This window comes from Telmatherina bonti (genome assembly GCF_933228915.1).
Source record: "Telmatherina bonti genome assembly, chromosome: 20".
NCBI classification, from domain to species: Eukaryota; Metazoa; Chordata; class Actinopteri; order Atheriniformes; family Telmatherinidae; genus Telmatherina; species Telmatherina bonti.
In genome coordinates, this window is record NC_136618.1 from 5,797,438 (window position 1) to 5,815,727 (window position 18,290).

The window sequence follows — 18,290 nt, forward strand, 5'->3', positions numbered from 1 at the left end:
TGACATTATATTATATTATATTATATTATATTATATTATATGACATTATATTATATTATATTATATAACATTATATTATATTATATTATATGACATTATATTATATTATATTATATAACATTATATTATATTATATTATATGACATTATATTCAATTACGTTATATTATATTAGATTAGATTAGATTATTTTATTTTATATTATATTATATTACATTACATTATATTACATTGCATTATATTATATTATATTATATTATATTATATTATATTATATTATATTATATTATATTATATTATATTATATTACAATACATTACATTGCATTGCATTGTATTATAATATATTATATTATATTATATTATATTATATTATATTATATTATATTATATTATATTATATTATATTATATTATATTATATTATTGTTGTTCACACTGTGATCTGAGTGGAGATGCAGGATGTGGATGTTCCAAAGCAAAGCGTAGACACATGGAAACTCGTGGATACAATCACACATTAGTACGTACATACATGTTGCTGTATGTTCTGAAAAAATTATGATTTAATCAGTTACAGGGTCATTTATTATAGAAAGGCACAAGAAATTATTTTACTTCAGAGTGACAGAAATCTGCTGTTCAGGAGGAAAATAAATCCCACCAGCAGCAGTTTACAGGGTTGGTCGCTAGAGGGCAGCAGAACTTCACTCTGCAGGTGAAAAATAACCACAATGTTCCACATCTTCCATGTTGCCTGATACATAAATACTGAAATACCAGAGATTAAACAACAACTCTGCATAAAATCATGTGTTTCTTATGAAATTCTGGTGAAAAGAGAATAAAACAGCGTACAGAGATTCCTTTTGTTGCTCCTGTTGGAGCTGTTTACAGACGTTTTGCTGCTTCAGGTTTTACATGAAAGGATAAAATGTCCCAGTTTCTTCATCTGATATCTTGTTTATTTTCCACTGGAAATAAAATGTGAGCTGATCAGACTCCCGTTCTGTTGAGTCCTGATTTATTTGGAAGCCAACTTGTAGCTTTGATGACATAATTTCAGGGCTTGCTGGAGGTTTAAAGGTTGGGAGATGTGAATCATCCCTGAGCTGTTGTCGTCTTCAAACAGACCACAAGAGAAGAAGATGAAGAGGAATCAGCCACACCGTGACACGTTCAGAGGCTCTGATTTATGGTGGGACTTCCACACGTTGCGTGAATCAGTCCTCAGGTTAAAAAGCCGGCCTCGGTTTCAGACAGACGGCGTGACGGACACGAGTTCCAGGTCCACGCCGGGGCATCTCTGCTTTGATCGAGGCGAAAGCAAAGCCCCCCCCAGGCCAAGCTCAGATGTCCTGCAGCACTCAGCTCTGTTTCCGGGGAGGGGGGGGGTTCAGGTTCCTGAGCTCCACAAGGCCCTGAAATAGAGTGACAAGCTGCCTCCATAAATACTGAGCCCCTCTGGGGGGGGGGGGGGGGGGGGGGGGGGGTAATTACTTTGTGATCCAGTGTCAGATTCCCGTCCAGACATTTCAGCCCGAGTCTCTGACACCGGGCCGGGGGCCGATCTGGTCCACGTTGACCTACTGACCCAAACACACAAAGCAGGCGCAGTTGGTCCACTCTGGTAGGATGTAAAGTCACCGTGGGGGGGGGTCTGACAGAGGGTTGGTGGAGGAGGGGTTAAACCAATATCAAGGAAGCAGGTGGGCTGCACTCTTTTAGATGTTGTTCTGTTGCTCAAGGGCACTCGCGGCTGTGCGGTCGGCTGCGTCCTCGCAAGTCTGGTTTTCCTGTCACATCCTGTCAGACGAACAGGAATCCTGTTGGGAATCTGGTTCTGAACTGGTTTGAACGGAAAGACAGGAACTACGCGTTAGCAGTCATAACTGCAGCTGGACTGACACATAGGTGGCTCTGGAGTACCCCCAGGCACTACTGCCGGACCCCTGGGGGGGCAAAACCAGATCATCCCAGCTGCTGCCTCTGGGGATCAGCAGGTCCTGGAATAGGAGGACAGAAACATGGATCACCAGTAAAACCAGTATCACCAGTAAAACCAGTATCACTACACCAGTTTGAAGTAAATTTTAAAGCAGCTTCCTTTAAAAACTCTCGACATGTTTATTCACATTTCTGGAAGATGTTTTGACCACAGACTGTATATAAAAAGATGGGCGGAGCCTCCGTGACGTCACCCGTAGGTTTCTGAAGAGCTGAACTGAAGCTCGGTGGGCGGTTCCTACCATCACCATCTTGGCAGGAACATGCGTGTCGTCTCACCCGGAAAATACAAATATGGGCAAAGAGGTGGAGCTGATAGGGGGGCTATGAGCGTCATGGTGGATGATTGACATCATGCGAACTCCGAGCTTTCTGTAGCTAAGAGCTAACCGAGCTAACCCGGAGATAACAGGAGCTAACCAGCTAACGGAGGTAAGCGGGCTAAAGCTAAGTCACGTTGTTAACCGGCTAAAAACCGCGGTTGTTCTACGTTCTTCTGACTTGAAGCAGGAGATCGGGTACCTGTCAATCAAAAGGACACACCCCTAAATATGCCGAACTCGAGATTAAATTACTTTTAAACGGGCGAGTTAGAAAAAAATTCACTCCCCCCACAGTTGTCATGAAGGTAAACCTGACCTATTAAACCTAAAATGGATTTTTGTACCAGACTGTAAACATGTTTATTTCTGCTGTAAACATGTTTATTTCTGCTTTAAACATGTTCATTTCTGCTGTAAACATGTTCATTTCTGCTGTAAACATGTTTATTCCTGCTGTAAACATGTTTATTTCTGCTGTAAACATGTTTATTCCTGCTGTAAACATGTTCATTCTCACTGTAAAGATGTTTATTTCTGCTGTGAAGTTGGTCTTTTTAACATGGGAGTCTATGGGGATTTGCTCTGAACTGCATTTTTATACACTTCCGCATCGGCTTCACTTTTAACCGCCGAAGGCTCCGTCCATCTTTCTTATACGGTCTATGGATTTGACACTGTCCTGCCTGCCGTTAGCATGAAGCTAGGTAGCGGTGCTAATCTAGTTCTATGCTGACAGGGGAAGTCATGTTGTGTTTAGATTTCAGTGAGAGTATTTATGGACCAAAGATAAACTCAGTTCATCAAGATTTTCACACTGGATCTGAAAACAAGCTGTAACAATGCTAAACGACTAGCTTAGCGCTGAACAAGCTCACACTACATGATTTAGTTTAAACAGGTAGCTAGCAAGGATGCAAGTTGGTTTTAATGTAGCTACAGCAGGAACATGTGGAGGAACATATCCAGTAAGCAGACAGATCCCGGCCCAGTAGCCCTACCTCCTCCAACATAAGGATCCAGGTTCCCAGAACTGATCCGCTACTGAAAAATCAGGATCCACATGCCACTAAAACCACCGTGGACCTTTCTCAACTCGCTGCTGATCCAGATTATAACAGAAAGATGTTTTATTCCTCTGATGTGATGCAGCTCTTACAGCAAAGTTGGACAGAAAAACAACCGTTTTCTTATCACTCTGTCCCCCCCGGGCCGTCCCCCCCCCACACCTATAAAAGTCTAGCTCCACCTCTGCTATCGTTCAGCATCTACATCACAGGTGTGAGACTCCAGTCCTCGAGGGCCAGTTTCCTGCAGGTTTTTGTTGTCTCCATGCTCCAACACACCTCCTGGATCCAATCTTGGTGGAGAAAAACAACAAGAACCAGCCGGATACCTGGAGGACTGGAGCTGGACACTGCTGATCTACATGTTCCCAGCAGCTCGGCTCTACGTTCCTGCCTCACCAGCGAACATCCGTCATCCATTTCCCAAAGCGTTTAGTCCAGTTCAGGGTGGCAGGAAGCTGGATCCATCCCAGTAACCAGTGTGTGACAGGAACACCTGGACAGGTGGCCAGTTGCTCCATCACAGCCGTTCAGAACCACAGATTTAGTCTTTCATTTGGAAACAAACTCTATTTGTTTGCAGCTGTTGAACAGGTGACTACAGACCTACTGGTGGAGTGTTGCTGCTGTACGTGCATGCGTGTGCATGTACGTGCACCCCTGCCTTCTGCTGGGATCTGCTGACGCCGTATGAAACGTCTGAGATCCAGTTTGTGTTCCAGATGAACGTTTATCTGCTGCTGAGACCAGAACAAACGACTGACTGCTCAGTCAGACCCGAAACTCTTCTGTTCGTCGCATCTTTTAACCAGAAGTTTGTTTTCTTTCTCTTCCTGAACATATTTACTGCATGTGTCTGATCCTGTATGTTGTTACTCTGTAGCTTTTCCTGTTTTATTTCTGTTTGTTTGCTTTAATCCTCCCGTTTCTCTGGTTCTTCTGCATGAAGGTTTTCCTGGGATGTGCTGGAAGACCAGCCTGTTTCTGGGTTTAGACCTGCTTTCTGATGCAGGACAGGTAGGAGCTCCGTTCACAGAGGAAGTGGGGATAAAAGCCACATTGTGTCTCTAGTTGTTCCCTTTCTGGTGCCAAACCGCCTGCAGTTACACCCACTCTGATCTCTTCTCCTGCCCATCTTCACTGGTTTGTCCGGGACCGCTCAGCTCTACCAGCGTGTACCGACCCCCCCTCCTGGTGCAGACCCCCGCTGCTGAGCATGCCTCCCCCACCGGGGCTGCAGAGGGAAACCCGAGGGCCCGTCTGGGGGGGGGTGGAGGTCTGAGCCTGCTGCGTTTGCTGACCCGGATGGACCTCGGACTTCCTCCGAGCTCCTGGGGGCAGAGCGCCACCTCGCTGCCATGCTTCTCCAGCGCCTCCTCCTGGGAGGTGGAGTAAGCGTTGTTCCCGTTGCTGTTGCAGCCCGGAGCCCCCGGAGAGCATCTCTCCAGGAGGGGGGGCTCCTGGCTTAAATCAGCTGTCCCCCCACCACCATGTTTCCTGAAGCTGCCAGGTTTTCCAGCAGGTTCCTGTAGATCCTGAGGAGCGGAGGCCAGGTCCGCCCCAGCCGGCAGGAAACACTGCTCCTCCTCAAGCATCTGCTCCTCCATCATCTTCCTCCTGCTCTTCTGCCTCAGCGTGCGTTTCACGGCGCAGACGAAGTCCAGGATGTTGAGCAAAAGGGACAAGGCGGCCATGCCGAGCATGAAGTTCAGCATCACCGTCTTCTCGGTGGGTCTGGAGACGTAGCAGTCCACCTGGGTGGTGCAGGGCGCGTGCTGGCACAGAAACCTCCGGGGTATGTAGAAGCCAAACAGGTAGTAGTGAGCTGCCCCGAAGCCAGCTTCCAGCAGGGTCCTGCAGAGCAGATGGAGGACGTAAGCTCCAGAGAAGCTCAGCATCCCGGCGTGCTGCTCGCCCAGCGGAGGCAGCATCTCCCGGCCGACTCTGAACCGCTGGAAGCGGCTTTGCTCCACCGACAGGGAGGAGGACACCTTATGCACCACGTAGATGACAAAGACGATGTAGGGAAGGCAGACGGTGATGAGCTGCAGCAGCCAGAAACGGAAGAGGGAAATGGGAGAGAAGAGGTCGTAGCAGGTGTTGGCACAGCCGGGCTGGATGGTGTTGCACACAAACCTGTCCTGCTCGTCCTGGTAGAGAGGAAATCCAGCAAACAGCAGCATCAGGATGCGCAGGAAGACCATCACAATGAGCCACACCTTGCCTGGAAAAACGGTTTGAGTTGGGTCAGTTAGCACCCTGAAATCCTTTTAATGCTCAGAACAAGATATGTTCCTGTTTCTACACAGCCAGTAACTTTAGGTTGCTAAACGCTGTTAAAGGCAGAATTTAACCATTTCCACATCTCACCAGCTCATTTTTGCTTCCCAGCAGAAGATAAACAACATCGCAGATGATTAAACTGAGACACATCTGTAAACATCTGCAACGGGACGAACTAAAGGCTGGAAAAGCAACTAATCAGGATAACTGGTAACTCGTCAGTAACATGACTGGGTTGGATAGAGCTTCACTAAACCGAGACAAACTGGATCTAATGATGAGAGAAAAGGCTTTGAAGCTCCACCAACTACAGAGGATGACAATTAGAAGGAATCTCTGTATGCTGGGACCAGGCTGGATGCTGGTGATGTTCTGCATTATAACATGATTCTCTACTGGAAACCAGTGCATGGACTCAGGAAGCTTCCAGAAACCAGTGTGAACCCAGTTCAGGCTGAAATCCACACCTGCAGGTTAAAGCTCCATCATATGTGAAGAGGATCCAGAAACACGCCGTCTTCTCTGGACCAAAGCTCATTTAAAATGTTCTGAGTGGAAACCTGGATGAAGATGTGGAATAGTTTGTGGACAGCATGGACGGCGTGTCCTGCAGACTAAAGAGGAGAGGGAGCATCCAGCTTGTTATCAGCCTGCATCTCTGATGGGATGGGGTTGCATTAGTGCCGATGGCGTGGGCAGCTTCCACATCTGGGAAGCTCCATCAATGCTGAAACATCTGCTCCCATCCAGACAACGTCTCTTTCAGGGAAGACCTTCCACCATGCTGGACCACATCCTGATGGTGGGACAGGAGAACTGGTCCAGCAGGACCACGCTGGACCACATCCTGATGGTGGAACAGGAGAACTGGTCCAGCAGAACCATGTTGGACCACATCCTGATGGTGGAACAGGAGAACTGGTCCAGCAGGACCACGCTGGACCACATCCTGATGGTGGAACAGGAGAACTGGTCCAGCAGGACCACGCTGAACCACATCCTGATGGTGGAACAGGAGAACTGGTCCAGCAGGACCACGCTGAACCACATCCTGCACCAGACATGCTGTTTATATTCTGCTGGGATGAAACGTGACCGGATGATTTTTGTTCATATTTCACACCAAGACAACTTTCATGACATCAAGGTTGTATATTAACAAATAAAAACCAGTGAAAATCCAGGAGGAAGTTATGATTTGGTCTTGGTGCTCTGCACCGTCTGTAACACACCACTGTGGAAAAGAGATACAGGTAAAAAAAAAATCCACATCTTTCCAGCCAGTATGAACCTGCAAACTTAGATCTCACCATGCTGAACCACATCCTGCATCAGACCAGCTGTTTATCTTCTGCTGAGAATAAAATATGTCTTCATGAGACCTGGAAATGATTTCATCCTGGGTGGATTTACATTTTACGGTCTCCTGACTCTTTGGGATACTGGCCTGTAATAAGATGTAAATCCAGGCAGTGACATGAACTCACCCATCAGAGTGATGCTGTGATTGATGGAGATGAAAAGGACCTCTGAGGTACTTGATCCCACCATGTTTGCTGTCCTGGAGGCCCTCCAAAATCCTCCAGAGTCCTGTCGTTGCTGGCTACCGGGTAGGACCCTTCAGCCAACATTCACTCCGGATCTAACCAGGGGTCACCTTGTCTTCCAATCCCAACCTTCAGGTGGACGCTGGGCAAGTCAGACACCCTCCTACAGACCCAGTCCTTCCAGGCAGTTCTAGTCTGTGAAAATCAAGTTTCTGAACAACGGAGTGAAGTTAAACAAACTTGCGGTGTCACCTCTTCCTCAGTCCCCTGCAGACAACTGTCTGTCCTCAGACAACAGAAGACGGAGCGTGCTCCATTGTAGGTCTATTCTTAACACACTTCCAAAAGTATGCCGCTGGCCTTGCATTGCAGAGATATTTTCGTGCTGCCGGTGGTCCTTCCAGGAGAGGAACGAGCCCTCAAGCTGACTCATTCTCAACATTTTTGCATCACTTCTTTGAGTATGACGGTGCTCAGGTTAAAAATCTCAGACAGACTTTCTCCTGCGTCTTCCACTGATCAACCAAGATAACATGCAGGAATGCAGATGGTGGATTTCCCCTCATGAAATTTAAGTAGGTTATAAATGGTCTTTTCCCTCAGCTGAAGCCAGTTTATGGGTAAGAGGATTTATTTCAGAGCCCCGTGCTTCCAGTACAGAATGAAAATATAGTTAATTGTTGGTAGGCAGAAGTCTATGTGAGGACCAAAAAGCCATGTAGTCAGTTTAGACCACTGTTTTTCAACCACTGTGCCGTGGCACACTAGTGTGCCCTGGGAAATTACCCAATTTCACCTAATTGGTCTAAAAAGCAGCTCTGTGTTCATCCAAGCAAGCCCCGTGAAAGATAATAAAATTCCATCTTCTTGTGTTTATCTGATTTCTAGAGGCTTTGACAAGATGGACTTTATATTATTAATATGGACTTTAAAAAAAAAACAAAAAAAACATTTTTTGTGGTGTGCCTTGTGATTTTTCTGTGAGAAAAAGTGGCTTGGCTCAAAAAAAGTTGAAAAACACTGCTTTAAACCAATAAAACTGAACTCAGTGTCATAACACAGATTTAGTCACAAATATACAAAAAATAAAAATAATGAAGTCATCTTTGCTCAAAACAAAAAATACAGTTGTAATTAGTTTTTGTCTATGAATTCATAGAAAAATCCTGCAAAGAACATTTAGAATTAAGGTTAAACATCATATTGGGAAAATTCTGTGAAGATTTGGATCAAATCCAAACAAAATTTTGGAAAAATGAGATTTGAGTGGATACCGTCAGGCTTCAACTAAAAAACAAGTTTGCAAAGTTCAGTCAGTGTTGTATGAAATTATGAAACAGGGTGAAAAACAATCTGTTCATGCAGACAAATATGGTTATAAATACATTTAAATAATAAGCAACCTCTAGCATTACAGCTAGTGAAGAAGCTAATTTTACTAGCTTCATAATTAGCATCTGCTAGTGACGTAGTTAGCCTCTTTGCTAATCATAATGGCTAGGTTACTGTAGACTCTAACTACGCTAGCTCAAAATGAGCATAGCAGTGCTTTTAGTTTTTAAAATAAATATTAGTTTCTGCCACGTCCATACATTAACTTTACAACAAAGGCAAAGTGTTTTTCAGGTGTTTTATGAATAAAAATGTGATTAAAATTAGTTAATTTACTTTACAACACAAGTAGGTTTGCCTCGCCCCACTAGCAAGAAAAAAAATCTTACAAAATAGAGTGAAGCTAGCTGAAACGAAGCTAACGATCATGCTAGCTAGTTTGCTTGAAATGATAAAGTGCCCCTATTTTCCACAGGTAACTTAATTTACAGAGGACTCCGTGATTCCATATTTAAAGATGGAGTTTGTGTCTGTCACTGGAATTAGCTTTTATATAAATATTAGCATCAGCCATATCCACACCGCTCCTTCTGGGGACGTCGTTGCTCACATGGACGACGGTGACACCTGGAGGGGCCTGATTAAGGCAACATGATTTTTTATGTTGAATAAAACCAAAGAAAAGATAAAGACACTGGGTTTATTGCTCAGCTTTAAATTTTAATTCCTGCACAGGTTTTTTTTCTAAACGTTGCCTCAGCAGAGAAATGAACGCATGGAAGTCATAGTTAGAAACATACAGTTTGGCAAACCGAGAACAAGAACTAAGGATGGACCCAATGAAAAGGAAACAAAGTGAAAACTTGTTGGAAATTAAAATAAAAACAGAACAATGAAATACAGTCACAGCTACAGCGGTTGACTGACATTAGCATGATTATTATGGTAAAAGCTGAAGTCATCAAATGCAAACATTAAGGAGAGAAAAATAAAACAGTAATCTCTATGCAGAGGTAGAGTTCAGTGCACAAGGCTGCGACACACCGAGGAGCCATACAAATCACCACAAGCCCTGTTAGAGAACATTTCCCACCTTCAGACAGTTGACAACATATCAGTGCTCATGTTTGGGTGCTGACACCATGCTGGACTGTGTGCACACACACACCATATAAATAAATAGCATTACATTCTTACAACTCCAACTTGCCTAAAGATACTTTTATCATTCAAACCCCAATAAAACACGTCTTTTTCCAAGGAAACAACTCTTCATATGTCATGTGGTAGTAGGCCAAACCTAAGCATGTTTAACAGCACAGCCCTTCATGACTGTTTACAGTTCTGTTTCTCCTCACTTCATTCACTCATTTTACAGCAGTTTGTCAACAAAAGGGACTTAAATCATGGAGTCTGTCAAAGAAATGCAGAAAAAGCCCAGTTAAATGATACCGCATTGGAAGTTGAATCTTTTATTGACTTTCTTTATCTGAATAAAAACATTTTAAGATTATGGCGCCATATTTAAAATGTTGTGGCGTTGGAACAAGAGTCCAGTTGATCATAAGGCAAACAACCACGACGATATGTTAAAAGAAGCAGAGTGTAAACCAACAAACTGGTTTGAGGAAGAGCTTTTATTTCCCACTTTTGCTCTGAGAGAAGAGTCTTTGTGAAAAGATCTGATTTATATCCACAACTGTTGTTACCAAAACACAGTTCAAGGTTATCAAATGAGTCAAAGCTTTAATAATTAAAAGTACATAATCTTGTCGGTTCAATATGCAACTTTGTAAGCCTTCCCCTTAAAGATTGTTCTAAAAATACTTTAGTTTCTTTCAAGTTACTTGGAAAATAAAAATCAATTGTAAAATTTAAATTTTTAATTGTTTACACATATTTATTAAGTGCATCGTCGTGCTAGCAAGACGGGTTATTTAAGCTAGTGCTGCAGCTAGTTGACTAGATAGTAATTATGATTAGAAATTAGTAGCAACTTTAACTATGACAGCTGCATAGTTAGCATCTTTACAACCTCTAACACAGTTATCACTAGATGCTAATTTTACTAACTAGCGCTGGTAACAGCTTTTAAAACAGCCCGATCCATTTAGCGTTCACTAACATTACTTTTAGAACAAAAGTCAAAGATTAATCAGGTTCAACGTGGGAATACAAAAATTTAGTCAGTTTTACAGCATAGTACAACATAGTACTTTGTGGATTGTCCTGTTAGCAAGGCAAGTCCTTGAAGCTAGAGATGCAGACAGACAATATGCTAAATATGTAGCTGATATAGCATTAAAGCTAGCAAAGATGTCTTTGCTAGCTTTTGCACATTCTTAGCCGCATAGTTAGTGGTATTAGCTTAGAAAGAATATTAGCTTCAGTTGTGTCCATATGACTTTAACATGTATTTTACAACAAAAACCTGATAGTGATATGGTTTTTTGTTAAATAAAATGTAATTCAAATTAGTCAATTTATGATTGTTTAGCTGGCTGTCATGTATAGTTTGCCAGAAAGTAGCTTCTAAAGTAAATATTAGCTTTAGCCACAACTATGCAGCTTACACTAATATTTAACAGAAACAGACAAATGTTTACATGGTTCTTTGTTTAGTAAGAATCTGATAAGTCAATTTATAATAGTTTTAGTAGATCAGTGAGTGGGTTCGTCCTACAAGCAGTAAAAGCATTGTTAGCTAGAGGGTACTGCTAGCTGAAATTAAGCTAACTACCCAGCTAGCTAGTGTTATCTGTTAGATATGTCTATGTAGCTTCAGCTCGCATTTATTTTATGACAAAACCCACTGAACAACAAATGTAATATTACTTTTATTCCAGATTCTGTACAACAAACTGAAAAAGTTCAGCCATAATTAACATTTCATTAACAGAATAACTGGAAAACAGGAAAATATCTGTGTGCTACGACAATCAATAGTAAAATGGATTAAAATAACATGAACAATGAACTGAAGGCAAATAGGAAACTATAAAGCTTTAAAATAATCATTATTTATTAACAGTCATTTTTCTGACTTATGTGAATGACTACTTCTTTTTGGTTGGTTTTGGGCCATCAGAAGGAATGAGCTTCATTATTTAAATGAAAAATAAATTAAAAAAGGAATTCGGCAGTGTGGTCACAGAAACATTTTAAAAATCATTAAACAAGCCTGAATCGTTTTGCATCATTTATATTTTATATAAAGAATTTACATCAAAAACTTCAATTTCTACAGTAGAAGAATATTAAGAAAAACAAATCTGAAGTGGTTTTTCCCATTGAAATCTCCATATGTCACCTTCATCTTCACTCAGTTTATCAGATAAATTCACCTCATAAAAACTCGTTTTATATAAATATTCCAACATCTTTGTGGTTCTCGTATTTTCCTGTTTTTACAGAGTGACTTCAGTCGACAGATTTTCACACTGGAGTTGTATTTACACTGTACAATCACCGTTTAGAAAAGCAAATACAATCTGTCAGGGGCGTTGCAGTCGTTGCTCAGTGCTTTTTCTCTTGTTTGGTCCCGTTCACGCCTAACAAAACCGAACCCGGAGGGTCGTGTGGATAGTGGCTTTTTGTTTGTGCTATCTCATCTTGAGCTGGAAGATCCATACAAAATGTAAAGAAGGAAAAAGAAATGTTTGGCTCCTCCGCTGGAAAGAAGGAGGGGGTTTGAGTTGCTTTTTACAGGCACCACAGGTCAGAACAACGGCAGTGACTGAAGCACAACAGCAGCTCTACAGTACGTCTCGCATCGGTTCCAGACGTCCTTCATCTCGTTGCGTCGCAGCAACGAAGCGATGGAGGAATATTGCTTTATCTGGCTCGTCCAGGATGTATTCCCGCTCCCAGTCAGCTCTCTCCGGACGCCTTCAGGCAACTGGTCAATGAATGATCGGTAGGTTTATGAAGATGAAGGATGAGTTGGTGATATGCAGCAAAATGAATCCGAACTTTGGAGTTTTTCTGTCCATTCGGATGGAAATGTAAAAGAACAGAAAACACCGGATGAAAAACTGCAGATCAGCTGAAAAACGACGACGTCACGCTTCGGCTGAGGAGCGATAAACATGAAGGAATGAGGTCCTCCGTTCGGTGGGGCTCAGCTCCGTCAGCAGGGACGTCTATGTACAGCAGCCAGAGACGGATGCAGCGTGTTCCCCAGGTGGAGCACCTGGTCGGACCCGGTTCAGGTTGGCCAGGGTTAGGAAATGATGGCAGGACACCACCGCACCACCGCCAGGTTGTCGGCACTCACCGACCGCTTCTTGGCCAGCTTCTTTAAGTCCTTATACTTGTCATCACACAAGCGGGAGATGGCCTGAAAGGAGAAGCAAAGATTAGAACGGTTCTCCACTCCTACATCCTGTCCAGCTGGGGGAGGGAAAACATTCATCGATGGTAATCTCAGGCCTGAAACATTGCTGGTTTTCCCAACACGAGACGACCAACCGGCTCCCTGTTTAACCCTGTAACTTTAACACGACTTGGAGCCGATGGCGTGGGCTGAAAGGAAACATCTGCTCCCATCCAGAGAACGTCTCTTTCAGGGAAGACCTCGCAGATTCCACCATGCTGGACCACATCACAGCAGCTCTCACCTCCAGTTTCTGAGCCTTGTCCCTGCTGAGGGGCTCCAAGGGGAAGCTGAGGTTGTTGGCCTCGGCCAGGGAACGCAGGTCAAAGTAATACTTGGCATAAACGCTGGACGGCACGTTGATGTTGAACTGCAGCAGCTCCAGGAACTGACGCTCCAGCTCATTCCTGGAAGCAGAAAGAAAACATGGAAAAATGAGCAAATCAGTGAAGAATCATAGAAACCAGAAGGTCTGAGTCACGTCTCAGTTCTTCCAGCAGACAGGAGTCTGAAGGGAAGGACGGAGCTCCGAGCAGGAAGATCCCACGTTGTCCTGCATCGCCTTGCAGCGAGCAGCTCGGTGATGACAGCAGCTTTCATCTGCTTCTCTTCAGGCCAGACGGATTCATGTCACACTCCACCTCAGCCTTCTGTCTTTTGTTCCTCACACACTCCAGCTAAATTTAGACGTTGTGCCCACCTCCAATTCAGAGATTCCTCCTGACATCCCTGCTGTTGTTTTAAACTCCCAGACTCCATATGAATAATCTGAAGCTGGTTTAATCCCAGTCAGGATAAGGATGTGACGTTTCCATGCAGACGTGATGTTTCCATGCAGACATGATGTTTCCATGCAGACGTGATGTTTCCATGCAGACGTGATGTTTCCATGCAGACGTGACGTTTCCATGCAGACGTGATGTTTCCATGCAGACATGATGTTTCCATGCAGACGTGATGTTTCCATGCAGACATGATGTTTCCATGCAGACGTGATGTTTCCATGCAGACATGATGTTTCCATGCAGACGTGACGTTTCCATGCAGACGTGATGTTTCCATGCAGACGTGACGTTTCCATGCAGACGTGATGTTTCCATGCAGACATGATGTTTCCATGCAGACGTGACGTTTCCATGCAGACATGATGTTTCCATGCAGACGTGACGTTTCCATGCAGACATGACGTTTCCATGCAGACGTGATGTTTCCATGCAGACGTGATGTTTCCATAGAGACATAATGTTTCCATGCAGACATGATGTTTCCATAGAGACGTGATGTTTCCATGCAGACATGATGTTTCCATAGAGACGTGATGTTTTCAGATTATGAGGCTAAAATGATGTAAAATGAATGTATAAACAGATAAAGCAGCATAAAGACTCATCTCCACGTCTTCCTGCTACTATCTACCTGCTGTCCTCACTGCAGCACCTCCACCTCAGCTGCATCCCAAACGTCTTCTTGGCTTTATTCCAGCCATAGAGGATCATTATTTTCCTGCTTTTCTCATCACTTGTTGATCTTTGGCTGCTCCTGATTGGACGTTACCGTCAGTTTGAGCTCTCTGATGATGGTAGAAAAAAATCCGGCTCCAGGATGTAGCGGCGTTTTAAGGGTTAATATCAGGTCATGGGGCGCTGTGCTCCACACATGGAGGCCTGAACAGGTGGATCTTGCTCCACAAAGGCCTGGAGACTAGAATAGACCCATCAGGGCAGCGATGTATGAAAGATCAGAGGTGCTGCAGAAGCAACACGTTCCTCCTCCGGCTGATCCCGGCGACGTTCCCAAGGCGTTTCCAGCCACGTAGCATCCAGGACTGTTTTCCCACCAGCTGATTTTCCAACCTTATAGTAAAACCCGGCATGCTGAAGGGTTTTCATTTAACCCAGTTCTGGTTCAGGACTGGAGCGTCTCTGCTTGTTGGGAACTCCAGATGCAGACGGAGGTTATCTGGAGGGTTTCCAGACTTCCTGGAGACAAGCGGAGAGCGCACCAGCAGCCGTCCAGCCCTTCCAGGCACGGTGTCCTAACGTCTCAGAGTTTATTCCATCAGCAGCATCCGTAAAACCAAACTTATCTAATAATTTACACTAACGACTAATTAACTAACATGGTCTGATGTCCTCCGTCAGACCGCCCTGCAGCCAGCGGATTGATGTCCTCCGTCAGACCGCCCTGCAGCCAGCGGGATGATGTCCACCGTCAGACCGCCCTGCAGCCAGCGGATTGATGTCCTCCGTCAGACCGCCCTGCAGCCAGCGGGATGATGTCCACCGTCAGACCGCCCTGCAGCCAGCGGATTGATGTCCTCCGTCAGACCGCCCTGCAGCCAGCGGGATGATGTCCACCGTCAGACCGCCCTGCAGCCAGCGGGATGATGTCCTCCGTCAGACCGCCCTGCAGCCAGCGGGATGATGTCCTCCGTCAGACCGCCCTGCAGCCAGCGGGATGATGTCCTCCGTCAGACCGCCCTGCAGCCAGCGGGATGATGTCCTCCGTCAGACCGCCCTGCAGCCAGCGGGATGATGTCCTCCGTCAGACCGCCCTGCAGCCAGCGGGATGATGTCCTCCGTCAGACCGCCCTGCAGCCAGCGGATTGATGTCCTCCGTCAGACCGCCCTGCAGCCAGCGGGATGATGTCCACCGTCAGACCGCCCTGCAGCCAGCGGATTGATGTCCTCCGTCAGACCGCCCTGCAGCCAGCGGGATGATGTCCTCCGTCAGACCGCCCTGCAGCCAGCGGGATGATGTCCACCGTCAGACCGCCCTGCAGCCAGCGGGATGATGTCCTCCGTCAGACCGCCCTGCAGCCAGCGGGATGATGTCCTCCGTCAGACCGCCCTGCAGCCAGCGGGATGATGTCCACCGTCAGACCGCCCTGCAGCCAGCGGGATGATGTCCACCGTCAGACCGCCCTGCAGCCAGCGGGATGATGTCCTCCGTCAGACCGCCCTGCAGCCAGCGGGATGATGTCCTCCGTCAGACCGCCCTGCAGCCAGCGGGATGATGTCCACCGTCAGACCGCCCTGCAGCCAGCGGGATGATGTCCTCCGTCAGACCGCCCTGCAGCCAGCGGGATGATGTCCTCCGTCAGACCGCCCTGCAGCCAGCGGGATGATGTCCTCCGTCAGACCGCCCTGCAGCCAGCGGGATGATGTCCTCCGTCAGACCGCCCTGCAGCCAGCGGGATGATGTCCACCGTCAGACCGCCCTGCAGCCAGCGGGATGATGTCCACCGTCAGACCGCCCTGCAGCCAGCGGGATGATGTCCTCCGTCAGACCGCCCTGCAGCCAGCGGGATGATGTCCACCGTCAGACCGCCCTGCAGCCAGCGGGATGATGTCCTCCGTCAGACCGCCCTGCAGCCAGCGGGATGATGTCCTCCGTCAGACCGCCCTGCAGCCAGCGGGATGATGTCCACCGTCAGACCGCCCTGCAGCCAGCGGGATGATGTCCTCCGTCAGACCGCCCTGCAGCCAGCGGGATGATGTCCTCCGTCAGACCGCCCTGCAGCCAGCGGGATGATGTCCTCCGTCAGACCGCCCTGCAGCCAGCGGGATGATGTCCACCGTCAGACCGCCCTGCAGCCAGCGGGATGATGTCCTCCGTCAGACCGCCCTGCAGCCAGCGGGATGATGTCCTCCGTCAGACCGCCCTGCAGCCAGCGGGATGATGTCCTCCGTCAGACCGCCCTGCAGCCAGCGGGATGATGTCCACCGTCAGACCGCCCTGCAGCCAGCGGGATGATGTCCTCCGTCAGACCGCCCTGCAGCCAGCGGATTGATGTCCTCCGTCAGACCGCCCTGCAGCCAGCGGGATGATGTCCACCGTCAGACCGCCCTGCAGCCAGCGGATTGATGTCCTCCGTCAGACCGCCCTGCAGCCAGCGGGATGATGTCCTCCGTCAGACCGCCCTGCAGCCAGCGGGATGATGTCCACCGTCAGACCGCCCTGCAGCCAGCGGGATGATGTCCTCCGTCAGACCGCCCTGCAGCCAGCGGGATGATGTCCTCCGTCAGACCGCCCTGCAGCCAGCGGGATGATGTCCACCGTCAGACCGCCCTGCAGCCAGCGGGATGATGTCCTCCGTCAGACCGCCCTGCAGCCAGCGGGATGATGTCCACCGTCAGACCGCCCTGCAGCCAGCGGGATGATGTCCTCCGTCAGACCGCCCTGCAGCCAGCGGGATGATGTCCTCCGTCAGACCGCCCTGCAGCCAGCGGGATGATGTCCACCGTCAGACCGCCCTGCAGCCAGCGGGATGATGTCCTCCGTCAGACCGCCCTGCAGCCAGCGGGATGATGTCCTCCGTCAGACCGCCCTGCAGCCAGCGGATTGATGTCCACCGTCAGACCGCCCTGCAGCCAGCGGGATGATGTCCTCCGTCAGACCGCCCTGCAGCCAGCGGGATGATGTCCTCCGTCAGACCGCCCTGCAGCCAGCGGGATGATGTCCTCCGTCAGACCGCCCTGCAGCCAGCGGGATGATGTCCACCGTCAGACCGCCCTGCAGCCAGCGGGATGATGTCCACCGTCAGACCGCCCTGCAGCCAGCGGGATGATGTCCTCCGTCAGACCGCCCTGCAGCCAGCGGGATGATGTCCTCCGTCAGACCGCCCTGCAGCCAGCGGGATGATGTCCACCGTCAGACCGCCCTGCAGCCAGCGGGATGATGTCCTCCGTCAGACCGCCCTGCAGCCAGCGGGATGATGTCCTCCGTCAGACCGCCCTGCAGCCAGCGGGATGATGTCCTCCGTCAGACCGCCCTGCAGCCAGCGGGATGATGTCCTCCGTCAGACCGCCCTGCAGCCAGCGGGATGATGTCCACCGTCAGACCGCCCTGCAGCCAGCGGGATGATGTCCACCGTCAGACCGCCCTGCAGCCAGCGGGATGATGTCCTCCGTCAGACCGCCCTGCAGCCAGCGGGATGATGTCCACCGTCAGACCGCCCTGCAGCCAGCGGGGATGATGTCCTCCGTCAGACCGCCCTGCAGCCAGCGGGATGATGTCCACCGTCAGACCGCCCTGCAGCCAGCGGGATGATGTCCACCGTCAGACCGCCCTGCAGCCAGCGGGATGATGTCCTCCGTCAGACCGCCCTGCAGCCAGCGGGATGATGTCCTCCGTCAGACCGCCCTGCAGCCAGCGGGATTATGTCCTCCGTCAGACCGCCCTGCAGCCAGCGGGATGATGTCCTCCGTCAGACCGCCCTGCAGCCAGCGGTGATGATGTCCTCCGTCAGACCGCCCTGCAGCCAGCGGGATGATGTCCTCCGTCAGACCGCCCTGCAGCCAGCGGGATGATGTCCTCCGTCAGACCGCCCTGCAGCCAGCGGGATGATGTCCTCCGTCAG

At 47.9% G+C, this 18,290-nt stretch overlaps 2 protein-coding genes across 6 annotated transcripts in view; both read right to left on the bottom strand.

Moving 5' to 3' along the window:
- Window positions 1-4,494: 4,494 nt before the first annotated feature.
- Window positions 4,495-7,225, bottom strand: gjd4 (gap junction protein delta 4; the record flags this gene model as incomplete). The annotated part of the gene is made up of 2 exons (XM_079259580.1): window positions 4,495-5,615; window positions 7,162-7,225. 2 exons carry the CDS (start codon window positions 7,223-7,225, stop codon window positions 4,495-4,497), a joined length of 1,185 nt encoding a protein of 394 aa, XP_079115706.1.
- A 4,405-nt stretch (window positions 7,226-11,630) lies between these two features.
- ccny (cyclin Y) overlaps window positions 11,631-18,290 on the bottom strand; it is a gene marked incomplete at its 5' end in the record, with an annotated part of 30,253 nt that continues 23,593 nt past the window's right edge. For all 5 annotated transcript variants that reach the window (XM_079260176.1, XM_079260178.1, XM_079260179.1 and 2 more), the window contains 2 exons: window positions 11,631-12,892; window positions 13,173-13,335. In XM_079260176.1, the coding sequence (XP_079116302.1) occupies window positions 12,776-12,892; window positions 13,173-13,335 (280 nt within the window). In that variant the 3' untranslated portion in view covers window positions 11,631-12,775. The remainder of the gene's footprint in view (window positions 12,893-13,172; window positions 13,336-18,290) is intronic.